At 44.8% G+C, this 19,764-nt stretch overlaps 1 protein-coding gene across 2 annotated transcripts in view; it reads right to left on the bottom strand.

Annotated features, from left to right (window-relative positions):
* The window catches only part of COL24A1 (collagen type XXIV alpha 1 chain), a 481,357-nt gene that overhangs the window by 375,686 nt on the left and 85,907 nt on the right, over positions 1-19,764 (bottom strand). For both annotated transcript variants that reach the window (XM_029063711.2, XM_029063709.2), the window contains exons 6-7: positions 4,394-4,447; positions 281-334 (exon numbers count right to left, since the gene is read on the bottom strand). In XM_029063711.2, the coding sequence (XP_028919544.1) occupies positions 281-334; positions 4,394-4,447 (108 nt within the window). The remainder of the gene's footprint in view (positions 1-280; positions 335-4,393; positions 4,448-19,764) is intronic.

Here is a 19,764-nt window from a genome sequence, read left to right as displayed (position 1 = left end):
CACACAGCTGACGAGTGGCTGAGCCGGCATTCGAACCCACGACCTCTGACTCCAAAGCCCGTGCTCTTTCCACTGAGCCACGCTGCTTCTAATACATGAAATAAAATACATGTGAAGAAATTCACTGGACATACGCTCGAAGAATTCTTCAATGTCAAAAGCCTGGATCCGGTATTCACTGAACTGTGGAGTGAAAACTACAAATCGTGAAACAATCCAACTCTGGAATGGGTGCTGCAGGCCCTCGAAAGACCGAGTAGAAATGGGAACAAAATCTTACCTTTTCACCTTGAAACCCGGGGGGACCTATTAATCCGAAGTGTCCTGGATCACCCTAAAAAACAGACATAGAGGTTACCCTTCCTCTATTCTTGTGAAAGAATATTGTGTTTTGACAATTGCACATAGGATGAAATGATAAATTCCCTCTAGTTTGAATTCACACCTTACATAGTGTCCTCTCCATGGAAGGAATTGGAAACTGATGAAATAAATACTAACTTTTCAGGAAAACCAGAAACTTCTAAAACACCATGTGTTCACTTGGCACCCTTCCTTTGAGGAGGTCGGAGGAGTTCACAGGATGATTTTATTAGTTTTGAAATCTCTGCTAAATAGGGAGTAAATGTTCTGATATCAACTTGATTGCAGAGGACAGTAAAGGGATGGACCTAATTAGGTAGGGTCAGGATCAAAATTAGAATCCAAGTGTCTCCTCTCTTATTCCCATTGAAAGACCCATGGGGTCTCCCTCCAGAGAATGCTTGGTCATGCCTTAATGCCACACAGAATTGCGTTGAAACAAAACTTGCATTTTTAGACTTTGTTTACTAATTAGGGGGAAGTCAAAACAGTTTCTCTGCAATTTTTTTCAACCCTCACCACACTGGAAATACATGTTTATAAGTTTAATTTCTGCCTTAAGTCTTTTTAAACTTTATCAACTTCTAAATATTAGCACATTTCTCCTAAACTGTATTAACCAAAATCAGTAGATGGGTAAGTCAAAAGTCAGGAGGAAGCAGCATGGTCTAGTAGGTAGAGCTGCCATTGTTTTTACGAGATGTTCTTCCCCTGGACTCTATTCATTGCCATTGTTCTTGTCTGTCTGTCTCCCCCGATTAGACCGTAAGCCCGTCAAATGGCAGGGACTGTCTCTATCTATTGCCGACTTGTACATTCCAAGCACTTAGTACAGTGCTCTGCACATAGTAAGCGCTCAATAAATACTATTGAATGAATGAATAGAGCACAGACCTACAAATAAGAAGGAACTGCTTTCTAATTCCAGCTCTGCCACTTGTCTGCTGAGTGACCTTGGGTAAGTCACTTCACTTCTTTTTCTCATTTATCTCATCTGTAAAATGGGGAATTAGAGTGAGGACCCCTTGTGGGACAGGGACTCTGTCCAACCTGATTAACTTGAATCTACCCCGGGGCTTAGAACAGTGATTTTACACATAGTAAGCACTTAATAAGTACCATCTTCATCATCATGATCATTCACAATCCTCCAAATCTTGACATACCAGGAGAATCACGCTATATTTCGTGCCTCCGGAAATACCCAAGGAAAACAACTGATTTAAGTGTGGATGCTAACACACCACGTACTCTATTTTCAACAACAGATTTGACCACCTAGAATGGACTTCTCTAAGTTCCACGTTGTAAGGAAGAGGGTAAACTATATTTAAATCTCTAAAGAGAGCTCTTCTGTTTTTGACTGTGCAGATCAGCTGCATATGTGTGAGGAATGAAGCTTCAGAAATACACATCCATTCTCTTTCCCAAGTAGTCCAAGCTCGAGTTCATTACGACTAGGAAAATACAGTTCTTAAATGCCAGAAAGGAAAATTTGGTCTTTGGGAATTGCAGCTTTTTGAGGTGAATCAATAGACTCTACTAAGTCTGTTGTATTGTTCTCTCCCAACCGCTTAGTCCAGTGCTCTGTACACAGTAGTGCTCAATAAATACCACTGACTGATTGACTGAGTCCTTAAAAGGAAGTGAAATGCTGATCACCTGGTTTAAATGTAGACATTATGAAAATGTTTTTCTGCTGAAAGATCAATTTCCTGAAAGAGCAAACATAAACTCCTTCTAGAATATGGAACACATGAAATCCTGGTTTAAATAGACCAAGGTCCTCTAAGTGTTCTTTTAACAGAATCCAAATTTAAAATCATTTGATTCAACTGGGGGGGGGGTTTAGCCCATTTTCGCCAAAGGGCCAGATTTGTTCAGTCAGTCGTATTTACTGAGCACTTACTGTGTGCAGAGCACTTTACTAAGTGCTTGGGCGAGTTCAATACAACAATAAACAGACATACTCCCTTCCCACAACGAGCTAACAGTGTGTTGTACATTCCCTAGCGCTTAGTAATAATGTTGGTATTTGTTAAGCGCTTACTATGTGCAGAGCACTGTTCTAAGCGCTAGATGTGCCCTGCACCCAGCAAACTCTCAATAAATATGATTGATTGATTTGCACCCCAGGGAGGGTCGCAGAGCCTTCACCCCTCTCTGATCACCTTCTCGAAGTCCCAAGCCTCTTCTCTCCCTGCTTCAGCAGCAAGCGTGCCCGCTTCCAAGAGTACCAGACTCTCCTTCCTTGGCCCTGCTTTTGGATGGCACAGCTGGCAAAGTCCAGAGCGCTTCGCCTGGTGGGAACGTGTCTGTTTATCATTCTGTCGTACTCTCGCAAGGGCTTAGTACAGTGCTCTGCACACAGTAAGCGCTCAATAAATACGACTGAATGAAAACCAGAGGTTGAGTGCTCTGGGACTACCATCAAGGCTGCCATCCAGCAGAGGTTGGAGCAGCTCCATGAACAAATCAGCTGGATTATTTGTTCAACCCATCACTTCACTTGGGCAGGATAAGCTGTGGAGAAGACCAGCTGTTTGTCTAGCTACAGTGCTTAGCACACAGTAAGTTCTTAATGAACACCGTCATTATTATTACCCCCAGGGCGGAATTTGGAACAAGACATGGAACACCATGCCAGTGAATGCTCATACTCTATTATTTCCCCCTCCCTATTTTTATGACTGTTTACCCCTGTGGACTGTAAATTTCTGATTCATTCAATCGCATTTATTGAGCACTTACTGGGTGCAGAGCACTGTGCTAAGCAGCAAAGAGAGACAATCCCTGCCCCCACTGGGCTCGCAGTCTAGATGATGATGATGGTATTTGTTAAGCACTTACTATGTGCCAAGCACCGTTTTAAGCGCTGGGGTAGATACAGGGTAATCGGGTTGTTCCACGTGGGGCTCACAGTCTTAATCCCCATTTTACACATGAGGGAACTGAGGCACAGAGAAGTGTTGTGATTTGCCCAAAGAAACACAGCTGACAAGTGGAGGAGCAGGGATAGGAACCCATGACCTCTGATTCCGGAGGATCACATCTACCAACTCTGTTGTATTTTCCTTTTCCAAGTGCTTAGTAAAGGGCTCTGCACATAGGAAGTGCTTCATAAATCACACTGATTGACTCAGGGATTGCTGTGAAGGGGGTACAGAGTTGGTAGATGGCTGTCACCTGCCTGACTCCTGGGTCCACACCAAATAAGACAGTAGAGTCGTGCAGTGTACAACAGTGAGCCTGCCTTAGGGATATCTACCCCATCCCTGAGCCAAGATATATAGCAAGGAGGAGGAGAAGGGGTGTATCTGGCAGACATTCCTTGCAGAATATGAGCATTCGCTATACTCCCACAAGCACGTAACCCTGGCACTGTCAATCACTCATCTCTCTCAGCCTGTAACCTTGGCATTATCGACTCATTTCGCTCATACGCCCCACATATTCAATCTGTCACTAAATCCTGTTAATTCTGCCTTAACGTCGCTGAAATCCGTCCTCTCCTCTCCATCCAAACTGCCTCCTCGCGGGCCTCCCTGTCTCTCCCCACTCCCGTCCTGTCTCTCTCCACTCCAATCCAAACTGTAGACCGTAAGCCGGTTATGGGCAGGGGATGTGTCATTTCATACTCTCCCAAGAGCTCAGTACAGTGCTCTGCACAGAGTAAGCGCTCGATAAATACCATTGAATGAATGAACGGGTGCCGGCTTTCCTATTCAGCCACATAGAGGGAACAGTCTGCCTCGCCTTCGGAAGGTAAAAGGGGCTTGTTGCATTTTCATTATCTGATTATGTATTTTAATGTCTTACACAATATCTGGTAATTCTTCTATCTGGGACGTACAAAACTAGAATAAAAGAGGATAAATTAAAACTCGAACAAGCGCATCATCACCCAGTTCTTCTCAACCAAATTCAAGCATAGTAACGTCTTGTTCCCAAAAGGAGAAAAATGATGCTGAAAGACTTTGGTAGATATATATACGTATACACATATATTTAGTCACAAAGAAGCATTTACCTTTTCTCCAGGAATTGCTTGACCAGGAGATAAACCTGGGTCTCCTTTAGGACCCTAATGCACCAAAAAAAAAAAAAAAACCAATTAAAAAAAATTAACACAATGCAGAATGATATACATGGGGCGGCAATGAGGGATGGTGTAAAGAGTATGAGGCTACAGGGCAAAGGAGAACCATCTTCTAGTTCCAGCACTGCCTTTCATTTGACAAGTCACTTATAAACTTTCTGGGCCTCAGGAGTCCCCATTTGTAAAACAGGATAAGATCCCTGCTCCTTCTACCCCTTACATCGCGGACCTCGTCGGGGACAGGAGTGGTATCCAATCCGGTGAAACTGTATCTCTCCCAGAGTTTAGCACAGTGCCTGACACACGATAGGGACTTGATAAATGCCATCATCATCACTGTATCACCAAACACTGAGCAGCGTAGCCTAGTGATTGATAGTGAGAAAGAACAAGGGTCCTCGAGTCAGGGGACCTGAGTTCTAATCCCACCTCTGCCACGTGCTTGCTGTGTGACCTTGGACAAGTCACTGAACTTTTCTGGGCTTCAGTTTCCTCATCGATAAAAAGGGGATTAAACCTTAATGCCTCCAATTTAGACTGTGAGATCCGTGTGGGACAAGGACTGTGTCCAACTTGATTATCTTGTATCTACCACAGCACTTAGTACAGTTTCTAGCACGTAGTAACCACTTAATAATATATATAATATATATATAAAATGTGTATATATTATGTAATTTTAATTTTGTAAAATGTAAATTCTTGTAAAATTTTGTGAACTTAATTGTGTAATTTTTAATAGTAATTCAATATATGAATTTAATATTGTGCTGAGATTTATTTTCAAGAGTGAAAGCGCTTTCCTGAAATATTTAGCAGTGATGGTCAGTTATAACTTTCCATTCGTACGATCGTACTCTATTTCCAGGGGAAGCAGCGTGGCTCGGTGGAAAGAGCCCGGGCTTCGGAGTCAGAGGTCATGGGTTCGACTCCCGGCTCTGCCACTTGTCAGCTGTGTGACCGTGGGCAAGTCACTTCACTTCTCTGGGCCTCGGTTACCTCATCTGTAAAATGGGCATGAACTGTGAGCCTTCACGTGGGACAACCCGATGACCCTGTATCTACCCCAGCGCTTAGAACAGTGCCCTGCACCTAGTAAGCGCTTAACAAATACCAACATTATTATTATTATTCCATTATCCACAAATGGATTTTTCCACTTTGAGTATCTACAGATGTTTCTAAACTATCACCAGGCGCACCCGCCTCTAGCATTCTCCTCACCCATAGTCTGTATCAGTTCCCAGTTACCTAGGAAGTCTCTCCTCAGTCATCTCTCCGCTACCCAGTCATCACCCAGTCTCCTCCAAGAGGCCTTCCCAGACTAGTGGAAAGAGCCGGGGCTTGGGAGTCAGAGGTCGTGGGTTCTAATCCCAACTCCACCACCTGTCTGCTATGTGGCTTTGGGCAAGTCACTTCACTTCTCTGGGCCTCAGTTACCTCATCTGGAAAATGGGGATTAAGACCGTGAGTCCCACGTGGGGTAACCCGATCACCCTGTATTCCCCCTGCCCCAGCGCTTAGAACAGTGCTTTGCACATAGTAAGCGCTTAACAAACACCACCATTATTAGGCCTCACTTTTCGTCATCTCCCACTCCCTTCTGCGTCACCCTGACTTGCTCCCTCTGCTCTTCCCCCTCCCAGCACCACAGCACTTATGTACAGATCTGTCATTTTATTTATATTGATGTCTATCTCCCCCACTGTAAGCCCATTGTGGGGAGGGAATGTGACTGTTTATTGCCGTATTGTTCCCTCCCAAGCACTTAGTAAAAATAATAATAATGGTGGTATTTGTTAAGCGCTTACTATGTGCAAAGCACTGTTCTAAGCACTGGGGGGATACAAGGTGATCAGCTTGTCCCACGTGGGGCTCACAGTTTTAACCCTCATTTTACAGATGAGGGAACTGAGGCCCAGAGAAGTAAAGTGACTTGCCCAAAGTCACAGAGCTAGCAAGCGGCGGAGCCGGGATTAGAACCCATGACCTCTGACTCCCAAGCCCGGGCTCTTTCCACTGAGCCACGCTGCTTCTCTGCACACAGTAAGTGCTCAATAAATACGATTAAATGAATGAATAACGCTCTATCGGTGAATCCTCTACCTGCACCCCTTCGTTAATACAGAAAATCGGAAGCTGGCTCAGTTTCTCAGTCCTGAGAGGGCAGCAGCAGGGTAACAAGGAAGTAAGGGCAGGAGGAGGTGTCACTTCAGACCTTCTCAAGTGGGGTGAAGCTGGTCTACGCGGCTCCATTGCCCCCTGCCACCCCCCAGAAACTTTGCCAGCCTAAATTTGGAATTTCCACCTCCATGGTCCACCTCCACAGCCTCAGGTCCCTGCTGCCTCCTTGTGGGATCTGCAGCAATTAGGCAAGTGATGATACCCGATTAGCAGCCCAAAACCTTTGAGGTTGATGGGGGCTCCAGGCGGGCTCATTTGTTCGTTCAGTACTATTTATTGAGCGCTTACTACTACTAATAATAATGTTGGTATTTGTTAAGCGCTTACTACGTGCAGAGCACTGTTCTAAGCACAGGGGGTAGACACAGGGTAATCAGGTTGCCCCACGTGAGGCTCACAGTCTTCATCCCCATTTTCCGGATGAGGTAACTGAGGCACGGAGAAGTTAAGTGACTTGCCCAAAGTCACACAGCTGACAAGTGGCAGAGGTGGGATGTGCAGAGCACTGTACTAAGTGCTTGGGAGAGTACAATACAACAATAAAGAGACACATTCCCTGCCCACAGCAAGCTTACAGTCTAGAGAGGTGGGAGGCAGACGTTAATATAAACAAATTATTCATTCATTCATTCGATAGTATTTCTTGAGCACTCACCATGTGCAGAGCACCGTACTAAGCGCTTGGAATGTACAAATCGGTAACAGATAGAGACGGTCCCTGCCCTTTGACGGGCTCACGGTCTGATCGGGGGAGACGGACGGACAAGAACGATGGCAATAAATAGAATCGAGGGGAAGGACATCTCATTAAAACCATAGCAAATAAACAGAATCAAGATGATGTACATCTCATTAACAAAATAAATAGGGTGACGAAGATATACACAGTTGAGCGGACAAGTACGGTGCTGAGGGGAGGGGAAGGGAGAGGGGGAGGAGCAGAGGGAAAGGGGGGAAAGGGAGCTTAGCTGAGGGGAGGTGAAGGGGGCGTTAGAGGGGGAGCAGGGGGAGCAGAGGGAAAAGGGGGGAGCTCAGTCTGGGAATTACAGGTACGTGAATAAGTGCTGTGGGGCTGAAAGGGCGGAGGAACAAAAGGAGCAAGTCTGGGTGACTTAGAAGGGAGTGGGAGAAGAGGAAAGGGGGACTATCAGAGAAGGCCTCTTGGAGAAGCTGTCTCCTTTACGTTTTAGATGCTCCCCCTCCCACCCTCCCGGCCCTACTTTAAGGAAGAGATCTCATACGTTCTCACAACATTACGGTGAAACCATTTACAACAGTTGATCAATCGATTATATTTATTAAGCACTTCCTGTACACAGAGCACTGTAGCAGCATGGCTCAGTGGAAAGAGCATGGGTTTTGGAGTCAGAAGTCATGGGTTCTAATCCCACCTCCACCACTTGTCAGCTGTGTGACTTTGGGCAAGTCACTTAACTTCTCTGGGTCTCAGGTACCTCATCTGGAAAATGGGGATTAAGACTGTGAACGCTTCGAGGGACGGTCTGATTAGCTTGTTTCTACCCCAGTGCTTAGAACAGTGCTGGGCGCATAATAAGCGCTTAACAAATACCATCATAATAATAATAATAATTATAATGATAATAAACTCTTGGAAAGTACAATATAAGAGCTGGTAAATATGTTCCCTGTCTACAAGGAACTTACAGTCTAGGGTGGAGTTTATGGTCTAGAGTTAGTGAGCTGGTAGAGCTGATGGACACAGTCCCTGCCCTAAAGGATGTTATAGTGTAGAGGAAGAGTTTATGGTCTAAAAGGATAAAAATACATGTCCTCTCTCCTTTTTAGACTGTGAGGCCCATGTTGGAAAGGGACCATGTATAATCTGCATGTACCTAGTACAGTGCCTGAACTGTAGTAAGCGCTCATCAGAGGTCAGAGGTCGTGGGTTCTAATCCCGGCTCCGCCATTTATCACCTATGTGACTTTGGGCAAGTCACTTCACTTCTCTGTGCCTCAGTGACCTCATCCGGAAAACGGGGATGAAGACTGTGAGCCCCACGTGGGACAACCTGATGACCTTGCAACTACCCAGCGTTTAGTACAGTGCTTGGCACATAGTAAGCATTTAAATACCAAAATTATTATTATTATTATCAGATACTACAATGATTTCTTGGTATTTTTAAATGGTTGGAAGATCTTAACAACCTTCCTTTTCTCCCTTCCCTTCATTAATAATAATAATAATGTTGACATTTGTTAAGTGCTTACTATGTGCAGAACACTGTTCTAAGCACTGGGGAAGATACAGGCTAGTCAGGTTGTCCCACGTGAGGCTCACAGTCTTCATCCCCATTTTACAGATGAGGGAACTGAGGCACGGAGAAGTGAAGTGACTTGCCCACAGTCACACAGCTGACAAGTGGCAGAGCTGGGATTCAAACCCATGACCTCCTATTCCCAAGCCCGGGCTCTTTCCACTGAGCCACGCTGCTTCTCTAATCAGTCAGTGATATTTACTGAGCCCTTACTGAATGCAGAGCACTGTACTAAGTACTTGGGAAGCAGTGTAGACTAGTGGAAAGAGCACAGGACAGGGAGCCAGAAGACCTGGGTTCTAATCCTGGGTTTACCACTTACCCCCTCTTTGGTCTAGGGAAAGTCACTCAGCTCTCTATGCCTCAGTTCCCTCATCCTCAAAATGGGGATTCAATACCTCTTCTTCCTCTTACTTAAGCTGTGAGCACCATATAGGATCTGGTGGTCTTATATTTACCTCAGCGCTTAGTACAGTGCTTGGCACATAGTATGCACTTAAGACAAACTAGAATTATTACTGGGAGAGTACAGTGCCACTGAGTTGGAAGACCCATTCCCTCTTGGAGATAGGGGAGATAGGCAATAAAACAAATTATGTAACCATGCACATGAATGTTGAGGCTATCAATCATTCAATCGTATTTATTGAGCACTTACTGTGTGCAGAACACTGTACTAAGCACTTGGGAGATGCCCTGAAGGGTAATAATAGTAATGATAATGATAGTATTTGTTAAGCATTTCCTATGTGCCAAGCATTGTTCTAAGTGCTGGGGTAGATACAAGGTAATCAGGTTGTCCCACTTGGGGCTCACAGTCGTAATCCCCATCGTACAGATGAGGTAACTGAGGCACAGAGACGTTAAGTGACTTAACCAAGGTCATACAGCAGACAAGTGGTGGAGCGGGGATTAGAACCCACGTCCTCTGACTCCCAAGCCTGGGCTCTTTCCACTAAGCCACGCTGCTTCTCAGATCCAAGTGCATAGGCAGTGCAGAAGGGAGAAGGAATAGGGGAAATGAGGGCTCAGCAGGGAAGGCCTCTTGGAGGAAATGTGATTTTAATAAGAGAAGCAGCGTAGCTCAGTGGAAAGGGCCCTGGTTTGGGAATTAGAGGTCATGGGTTCTAATCCTGTCTCTGTTACTTGTCAGTCGTGTGACAAAGGTAAGTCACTTAACTTCTCTGTGCCTCAGTTACCTCATCTGTACAATGGGGATTAAGACTGTGAGCCCCATGTGGGACAACCTGATTACCTTGTATCCCCCCCCCCCCACTGCTTAGAACAGGGCTTGGCACACAGTAAGAGTTTAACAACTGCCATCAATATTATTATTAATAAGACTTTGAAGGTGGGAGAGTGGTGGTCTGTCGTATCTGAAGGGGGAGGGAGTTCCAGGCCAGCGGAAGGATGTGGACAAGAGAACAGCGATGAGATTGATGAGATCGAGTTCCGGGGTGGAGTTGGAAGACCAAAGCATGAGGGCTGGGTTGCAGTAGATTCGTGAGGTGAACTAGGAGGGGTCAAGGTGACCCAGTGCTTTGAAGTCAATGTAAAGGACTTTTGATTGGATGCTGAGCTGTGGGAGGGAATGAGTTCTCCAAGGGAGGGGGTGTAGGTGGAGAAAAGACGGGGACCCAGAAGTGAACCTTGAGGGACCCCCCACAGTTAGGGGATGGGAGGCAGAGGAGGAGCCCTTGAAAGAGACTGAGAAGAAGTGACCAGATTGATAGGAGGAGAACCGGGAGAGGACAGTGCCAACGAAGCAAATGTGACTGGTTTCCAGAAGAAAGTGTGGATGGGCCACGCCCTCCCGCGGTCCCGGACCGGCCTCCCTCCTCACCTCCGCCAAACTCATTCTCTTCCCCTCTTCAAAACCCTACTTACAGCTCACCTCCTCCAAGAGGCCTTCCCAGACTGAGCTCCCCTTCTCCCTCTACTCCCTCTACCACCCCCCCTTCACCTCTCCGCAGCTTAACCCTCTTTTCCCCCCATCTCCCTCTGCTCCTCCCCCTCTCCCTTCCCATCCCCTCAACACTGTACTCATCCGCTCGACTGTATATATTTTCATCACCCTATTTATTTTCTTAATGAAATGAACATCGCCTCGATTCTATTTATTTGCTATTGTTTTAATGAGATGTTCATCCCTTCGATTCTATTTATTGCTATTGTTCTTGTCTGTCCGTCTCCTCCGATCAGACTGTAAGCCCGTCAAGGGGCAGGGACTGTCTCTGTTACCGATTTGTACGTTCCAAGCGCTTAGTACAGTTCTCTGCACATAGTAAGCGCTCAATAAATACTATTGAATGTAAATGTAAGGTAGCTGAGCCATCTGAAAATATATACAGTTGAGCAGATGAGTACAGTGTTGAGGGGATGGGAAGGGAGGGGGGAGGAGCAGAGGGAAATGGGGGGAAAAGAGGGTTTAACTGCGGAGAGGTGAAGGGGGCCGGTAGTACTGAGCTTAGTACAGTGCTCTGCACATAGTAAGCGCTCGATAAATACTATTGAATGTAAATGTAAGGTAGCTGAGCCATCTAGGGGGATTAGGACGGAGTAGAAGCCGTTGGATTTGGCAAGAGGGAGATCATTGGTGACCCTAGAGAGCGTAGTTTCTGGAGAGCGGAAGAGGCGGGAGCCAGATTGGAGGAAGTCAAGGAGAGAGGACCCAGTTCAACAGAGTTCCAAAAATGATTTTTTCCATCTACAGGGAGTACGACATGGCACCGTTTCCTTTCACACATTCGTAGTTGTTTAAAAATAGACCTGACTCTTGGGCTAATGGAAGAGAGAAAGCAGAGATAAATTTAGCACGGCCCACAAGAGACCCCAAGGTTACTTTCCCAGTTTAGGAATGAGTCACTGCTGGCATGGAATCCCATCTTCTAGAACTAAACAAAAGGGAAAATGATTTTTTTCTAACCTGACCTCTTACTCTCCACAACCATCACCACTTTTACCACCAAGGGTATAATTTAAGATCATTAGTTCCATGACTTTTTGACCTCAAAAATTGCTCCTGAAATTTGATTTACCTCCCAAGATTCCCATTCTTACCTAAGAAGAGATCATTTAGTTTTATACTGTTAAAAAAAAACCCGCTAAAACGCAGCATGCTGAGTGGAAAGAGCATGGACTTAGAAATCAGAAGATGTGGGTTCTAATCCCGGCTCTGCCACTTGTCTGCTGTGTGACCTTGGGCAAATGACTTTACTTCTCCGTGTCTCATTTACCTCATCTGTAAAATGAGAATTAAGACTGGGAGCCCCACGTGGGACAACCTGATTATCTTGTATCAATCTCAGTGCTTATAACAGTGCTTGGAACATATTAAGTGCTTATAAGATACTATTATTACTATTATTATCATCATTATTATGCGGAGAAAAACCTCATTAATCTGGACCTCACTGAAACTCATTATAATTGTGGTAGGACATTTACCTTTATCATCTATATAGCGGCTGCAAGATTTAAAACAGAAAGGTTTTATTTACCCTGCAGTTAGCAAATCCTCAGTCAACCTTTAAGACCTACATTCTGCAGACAATATGCAGAGGTGAGGGAGAGAGACCCGGACTAATTCCTGTCAATCTGGCTGCAGTCCAGACAGATTTTAAAAGAAAGCCAGAGAAAGAATCATTATTAGCAGCAGCAGCAGCATCTGAGTTGGTTTGTTTGTTTGATGGGATTTGTCAAGCACTGTTCTAAGTGCTAGAGCAGATACAAGTTTATCAGGTTAGATGCAGTCCTTGTCCCATATGGGGCTCACAGTTTAAATAAGAAGAACAGTTATTGAATCCCTATTTTACAATTGAGGAAACTGAGGCATAGAGAAATTAAGTCACGTGCCCAAGATCACACAGCAAGCAATTGGCAGAACCCAGATCCTCTGACTCCCAGGCCCATGCCCTTTCCATTAGGCCACACTGCTCCCGAGTGCTTACTATGTGCACAAAACCTACTGGGAGCATGGGGAATATATGACAGAAGTCAAAGTTTTGGTGACTAAGGTGATGGCATGATTGTGAAGGTGGGAGAATAACTCATAGCATTTTTTATGTGCATGCCATTTACTATGCTTCGTATTTGCTCATAAACCTGATACATGCGCACTGATGATCCAGATTTCAGATTACTGGATGTAGTGAAGGGCCAGATAGCCTGACTCTGTGAGGAAGATGTTGACACCAAAGTGGATTTGCCCAGTTTGTGTTAACAAGGACTTGCACCTGCTCTTATCTGACTGTTTTGGGGACTCTGCATTCCTAGCAAGTGGCCTGCATGTAGATTAGACTTGAGCTTTGTATTTTTTCCTTCTGTGCTAGTTCTAGAGCTGCAGGCCAAGAACCACCTTGGGATAGTTTCATGCTGCCACATCTATCTCAAAAATACGATGGGTGGGTCCAGCAGTGTGGCCTAATGAAAAAAGCATCATTATTACCATATCGCCAGGCAGTGAACAGTATAGTGGTATGTGCAAGGGACCAGGAATCAGAAGACCTGAATTCTAAACCAGAATCTGTCACTTCTCTGCTGTGTGATCTTGGGCGAGTATATAAACTTCTCTATGCCTCATTAGTCCTCTGTCAAATGGGAATTCAATACCTGTCCTCCCTTTTATTTACAGTGTGAGCCTCAAGTAGGACAGGGACTTTGTCCAAACTGATTATCTTGAATCTAACCCACTGCCTAATACAATGTTTGGCATATAGTAAGTGCTTAACATATATCATTATTATTATCATTATTATTATTATCATCCTCATCCTACCCCCGGCTTAAAAACAAATGAACCATAACTCAAGGTATTTTTTATTACACTCTTTGGTTAAAAAACTGTTAGAGAGCTTTGGAACCCTCTTCTGATAATGCAAGCCTGTTGGGAAAGAGCTTATTTAGTAATAATAATGATAATGATAATTGTGGTATTTTTAAGCCCTTTTCATGTGCAGTACACTGTACTAAGCAGTGGGGTGCATATGGCAAAGAGACTGTGGGGGCTCACCGTCTCAATTCCCATTTTACAGATGAGGTAATTGAGACCGAGGAAGTAAAGTGATTTGCCCAAGGTCATACAGCAGACTAGTATCAGAGCCAGGATTAGAACCCATGAACTTCTGACTCCCAGGTCCTTGCTCTATCCATTACGCCATGCAGCTCCTCCTGAACACGTGTAGTGTGTTCTTAGTGTGGGACATAGTTTGGTACTGAAACTCGAGCTTTCCTTAACAAGGGGCTTTGCAAAAACACTCTTCCTTCTTTATAAGAGAACTAGGGGTACATGTTCAATTGAATATACTGAGACAGAGGGAGCTAGACCCACAAAAACCCGAGAGGTAGAGCTCTCTTCAACTTTCAAACGTGAAGATACAAACTCACATCCTATCCATGAGTGAAAAGATCTGTGCCTGAACATGAATCCATTTCAGAAAGTGAGGATACAACGGCAGCGTCTTGCTCTGATGCGTCACTGTCACTCGAGGGCCTACTGGATCTGGCTAATGGAATACGGACCCATCTAAAGTCTCTATTTGGGGAGACCAGTTCAACTTCCAGTTGCTGTGTGCCACCCTCGTCTGTCTACCTCTGTTGTCTCCCAGCACTCAGCTACTTTGGCATGAGACCTAATGAAAGTACAATTATTTTTCGGGGAATTCGGAGTTTGTGCGTAGTAAAATGTAATTCCCAATGACTTGGACATGGTCATTTCTCTTATCCATCATTAATCAATTAATAGTGTTTATAGAGTGTTGATTCATTATCAGGAATCGTGCCCATCAACTCTGTCGTACTTTTCCAAGCGCTTAGGACAGTGCTCTGAAAACAGTAAGTGCTCAATAAATACCGCTGATTGATCAAAAGAGTTAAATGATACAATACCAACTTACCAGGAATTTACAAACTTTGGGGGGGGGGAGTTTTAATAATTATTATATTATTAATAATATTGTTATTGATACTATTAAGATTGAGGATTATAATAATAATGATATTTGTTAGGCATCTACTATATGCCAAGCACTGTTTTAAGCACTGGGGTAGATAAAAGGTAATCAGTTTGTCCCACGTGGGGCTCACAGTCTTAATCTCCATTTTACAGATGAGGTAGCTGAGGCCCAGAGAAGTTAAGTGACTTGCCCAAAGTCACACAGCTGACAAGTGGCGGAGCCGGGATTAGAACCCACAATCTCTGACTCCCAAGTCAGTGTTCTTTCCACTAAACCACGCTGCTTCTCGAAGCCACGCTGAGGTGGGAGAAGTTGTTTTAATGCTAACCTATTCACTGTACCTCACTTCTGTTTCTCTTATCGCTGACCCCTTTTCTCCTGCCCTGTCTCTTCCCCAAAACTCCTTCTTCCTTAACCATCCAGCAGATCACTACTTTACCTTCAAAGTCCTACTAGAATCACATCTTTTCCCAGAGGGCTTCCCTGACCATTCTCTCATCTTCCATATTTAGGGAGTTCCAGGCACGAGGAAAGATGTAGGAAGGGGGTTGGTGACGAGCTTGTACTCGCCCAAGCACTTAGTAGAGTTTTCTATGCTGAGTAAGCTTGCAAAAAATACCATTGTTGAATTAAAAGACAGCAAAGATATGCACTTATGTTTGGTGGGGGGTTAGCAGCGATATGATTGGCAGTTTTTCCACATATTCACTCCTACAACCTCCCCTCAGCATTTAAGATTTTGGGAGACATCTCTGTTGAACAGAAATGAAGGGGAAGTTTCTGAATGATATCTTTTAAAAAATGCTTTGGTAACTCTATGACCTTAGCCCCCCCCCACCCCCAATCACTCACACTTTTCCATTGCTTCTGGAGCACACACCTTCTTCTGAAAATCCATTTTCATTCCAGACCGTGTTTGAATTAAAAAGCTTTTAAGTCCTGACCTTTTCGCCTGTGACAGCTATCAAAGTTGATCCACGCCCTTCCGGTGGTCTTTCTGATCGCTGAACAACTCAAGTTCCTATAAACATTTGGTTCAAATTTTGAAGTGGCAGGTCTTCAATTTTAAGTAGAATTTGGATTCAACTCAATGGGTCAGGCATGGTTTTGGAATGGAAGAGTTTTCCAAATTTAAAGTCAATTCCTACCTGATGTTATATAAGGGCCAGCTTAACTTTGAAGAGATGAAATCGATCTCTGGAGAGTATTCGGCGACTCTCAGTTGACACAACAGAGCACTGTCCTTTCAGAGTGAGTTCAAGAAAATCAAGAGACAGTTGGACTGTTTAGCATAAAGAATAGCAATACCCTACTGGAAGAAGCAGACCATATGTGACCTATTTTTTCCCCAGCCAATCGTCTGGACAGAAACATTGCCCTTCAACATGATTGAATGCAAGTGTTGTGTTCAGAAATTTGAATTATATGTGGGAAATCAATAGGGTTTTCCTTTACCCTATTTAAATCAATAATTTTGAAGAAATGTCACTACATAAAATTTAAATGACCTGTGAAACGATGGAGTCATTACATCAGCAAATGCTAAACATCTCCTACTTTATCTTCTAGATTCATTATGATTCTAGTGATTGATTCATCAATAATAGTGGTTATGATGATGAGAGCTGTGGAATTTGCTAAGTGCTTATTATGTGCCAAGCTCTGAACTAAGCACTGAATATATACAATAGAACAATGCTTGGCACAAAGTAAGCACCTCACAAGTACCAATATTATTAATCAGAAATAGTCCTTGCCCCTCATGTTGCCCGTTGTCTAAAAGGGAGAGAGGATAGACAACTTAGCCCAATTTTACAGATGATACAACTGAGTCTTAAAGAAATAATAATAATAAATAAGGTTGGTATTTGTTAAGCGCTTACTATGTGCAGAGCACTGTTCTGTTAAGCGCTGGGGTAGACACAGGGGAATCAGGTTGTTCCACGTGGGCCTCACAGTCTTAATCCCCATTTTACAGATGAGGTAAAGAAATGAATAATAATAATCATAACGTTGGTATCTGTTAAGCACTTACTATGTGCATAGCATTGTTCTAAGCGCTGGGGTAGATATAGGGTCATCAGGTTGTCCCACATGAGGCTCACAGTTAATCCCCATTTTCCAGATGAGGGAACTGAGGCACAGAGAAGTGAAGTGACTTGCCCACAGTCACACAGCTGACAAGTGGCAGAGCTGGGATTTGAGCTGGGATTGAAGACGACTCGTTCTAGGATTTTGGAAAGGAACGGTAGTAGGGAGATAGGGCGATAACCGGAAGGAGGGGAAGTGGGGTCGAGAGCGGGTTTTTTTTAGGATGGGGGAGACGTGGGCATGTTTGAAGGCAGAGGGGAAGGAGCCACTGGAGATTGAGTGGTTAAAAATAGAAGTCAAGGAAGGGAGGAGGGCAGGGGCGACGGTTTTAATAAGGTGAGAGGGAATGGGGTCTGAGGTGCAGGTGGAGGGGGTGGCACTTGCGAGGAGGGAGGAGATCTCCTCTGAGGATACTGCAGGGAAGGATGGAAAAGTCGGGGAGAGGGTTGGTTGGGGGGTTCATCACTACTCCCTCCACTCCCTCTACCGCCCCTCCCCCTTCACCTCTCCGCAGCTTAACCCTCTTTCCCCCCATCTCCCTCTGCTCCTCCCCCTCTCCCTTCCCATCCCCTCGGCACTGTACTCGTCCGCTCGACTGTATATATTTTCATTACCCTATTTATTTCGTTAATGAGATGTACATCGCCTCGATTCCGTCTAGTTGCCATTGTTTTTACGAGACGTTCTTCCCCTCGACTCTATTTATCGCCATCGTTCTCGTCTGTCCGTCTCCCCCGGTCGGACCGTGAGCCCGTCAAACGGCAGGGACCGTCTCTATCTGTTGCCGACTTGTTCGTTCCAAGCGCTTAGTCCAGTGCTCTGCACATGGTAAGCGCTCAATAAATACTACTGAATGAATGAATGAATGAATGAATGAACCCATGACCTCTGACTCCCAAGCCCGGGCTCTTTGCGCTGAGCCACGCTGCTTCTCTTGTGACTTACCCAAGGTCACACAGCAGGCAAATGGAAGAGCCGGGATTAGAATCCAGTAATCCTGACTGTCAGGATCAGGCCCTTTCCCCTCTGCCTCGATCTAGGAAGCAAAGCCTAAAAGGGCCAGCCTCAACCCTGGTTTTGCTCTTGGTCATCATTTCCAAAAACCTCTGACGTAAACAGAATTTAACCATACGTTCCTTATGGGAAGGGAAGATTTCTGTTGTAATAATAATAATAATGATGTTGGTATTTGTTAAGCGCTTACTATGTGCAGAGCACTGTTCTAAGCGCTGGGGTAGACACAGGGGAATCAGGTTGTCCCACGTGGGGCTCACAGTCTTAATCCCCATTTTATAGAAGAGGTAACTGAGGCACAGAGAAGTTAAGTGATTTGCCCAGAGTCACACAGCTGACAAGTGGCAGAGCCGGGATTCGAACCCAAGACCTCTGACTCCAAAGCCCGGACTCTTTCCACTGAGCCACGCTGCTTCTCCAACTGTACTCTCCCAAGCACTTGGGCTCAGTGGAAAGAGCCTGGGCTTCGGAGTCAGAGGTCATGAGTTCGACTCCCGGCTCTGCCCCTTGTCAGATGCGTGACTGTGGGCAAGTCACTTCACTTCTCTGTGCCTCAGTTACCTCATCTGTAAAATGGGGATTAACTGTGAGCCTCACGGGGGACGACCTGATTACCCTGTATCTACCCCAGCGCTTAGAACAGTGCTCTGCACATAGTAAGCGCTTAACAAATACCAACATTATTATTATTACAGTGCTCGGCACACAGTGAGTGCTCAATAAATAGGACTGATTGATTGAGTGACACACACTGGGGAGTGGGAGGACCATACTCTTTGTAATCACTGCCGTTGGGCTATTTGGGGCTTCCCCAGTGGTTGGGTAAGGAGGAAGGTGTGAAATGGAGAATAAAAGTCAAAGGTTTTCACCTTCCTTACAGTGGGGATGCGAGAATAATGGAGGACACAAGTCCACTGAGCTTAGAAATGTGGTTGTGCATCAAGATAAGAATATTAATTCATTCAATAGTATTTACTGAGCGCTTACTATGTGCAGAGCACTGTATTAAGCACTTGGAATGTACAAATCGGTAACAGAGACAGTGCCTGCCCTTTGACGGGCTTACGGTCTAATCGGGGGAGACGGACAGACAAGAACGATGGCAATAAATAGAATCGAGGGGATGGATGAACATCTCATTAAAACTAATAGCAAATAAATAGAATCAAGAGCAAATAAATAGAATCAAGAGCAAATAAATAGAATCAAGAGCAAATATGGGACAGCACTTTACCAGAGCCGCACAAAACTTAAGTACATGTCTTTAAATTATATTTTATAATGAGAAACAGCATGGCTCAGTGGAAAGAGCCCGGGCTCGGGCGTCAGAGGACATGGGTTCTAATCCCGTCTCTGCCACATAGCTGTGGGACTTTGGGCAAGTCACTTAACTTCTCTGTGCCTCAGTTACCTCATCTGTAAAATGGGGATTACGACTGTGAGTCCCATGTGGGACAACCTAATAACCTTGTATCTACCCAGTGCTTAGAACAGTGCTTGGCGCACAGTAAGCGCTTAACAAATACCAAAAATATTAATTATTATTATTATTATAAATTATTTACATTAATGTCCATCTCCCTCTCTAGACTGTAATCCCACCGTGGGCCGGGAAGGTATCTGCCAACTCCATTTGATTGTACTCTCCCAAGCGCTGCCACTTGTCTGCTGTGTAACTTTGGGCAAGTCACTTCCCTTCTCTGTGCCTCAGTTACCTCATCTGTAAAATGGGGAGTAAGACTGCGAGCCCCACTTGAGGCAATCTACTAACCTTGTATCT

The sequence above is a fragment of the Ornithorhynchus anatinus genome, chromosome 4, assembly GCF_004115215.2.
Source record: "Ornithorhynchus anatinus isolate Pmale09 chromosome 4, mOrnAna1.pri.v4, whole genome shotgun sequence".
Classification (NCBI taxonomy): Eukaryota; Metazoa; Chordata; class Mammalia; order Monotremata; family Ornithorhynchidae; genus Ornithorhynchus; species Ornithorhynchus anatinus.
Note: the sequence above shows the minus strand (reverse complement) of the source record. Positions and strands in the feature narration are given on the sequence as shown.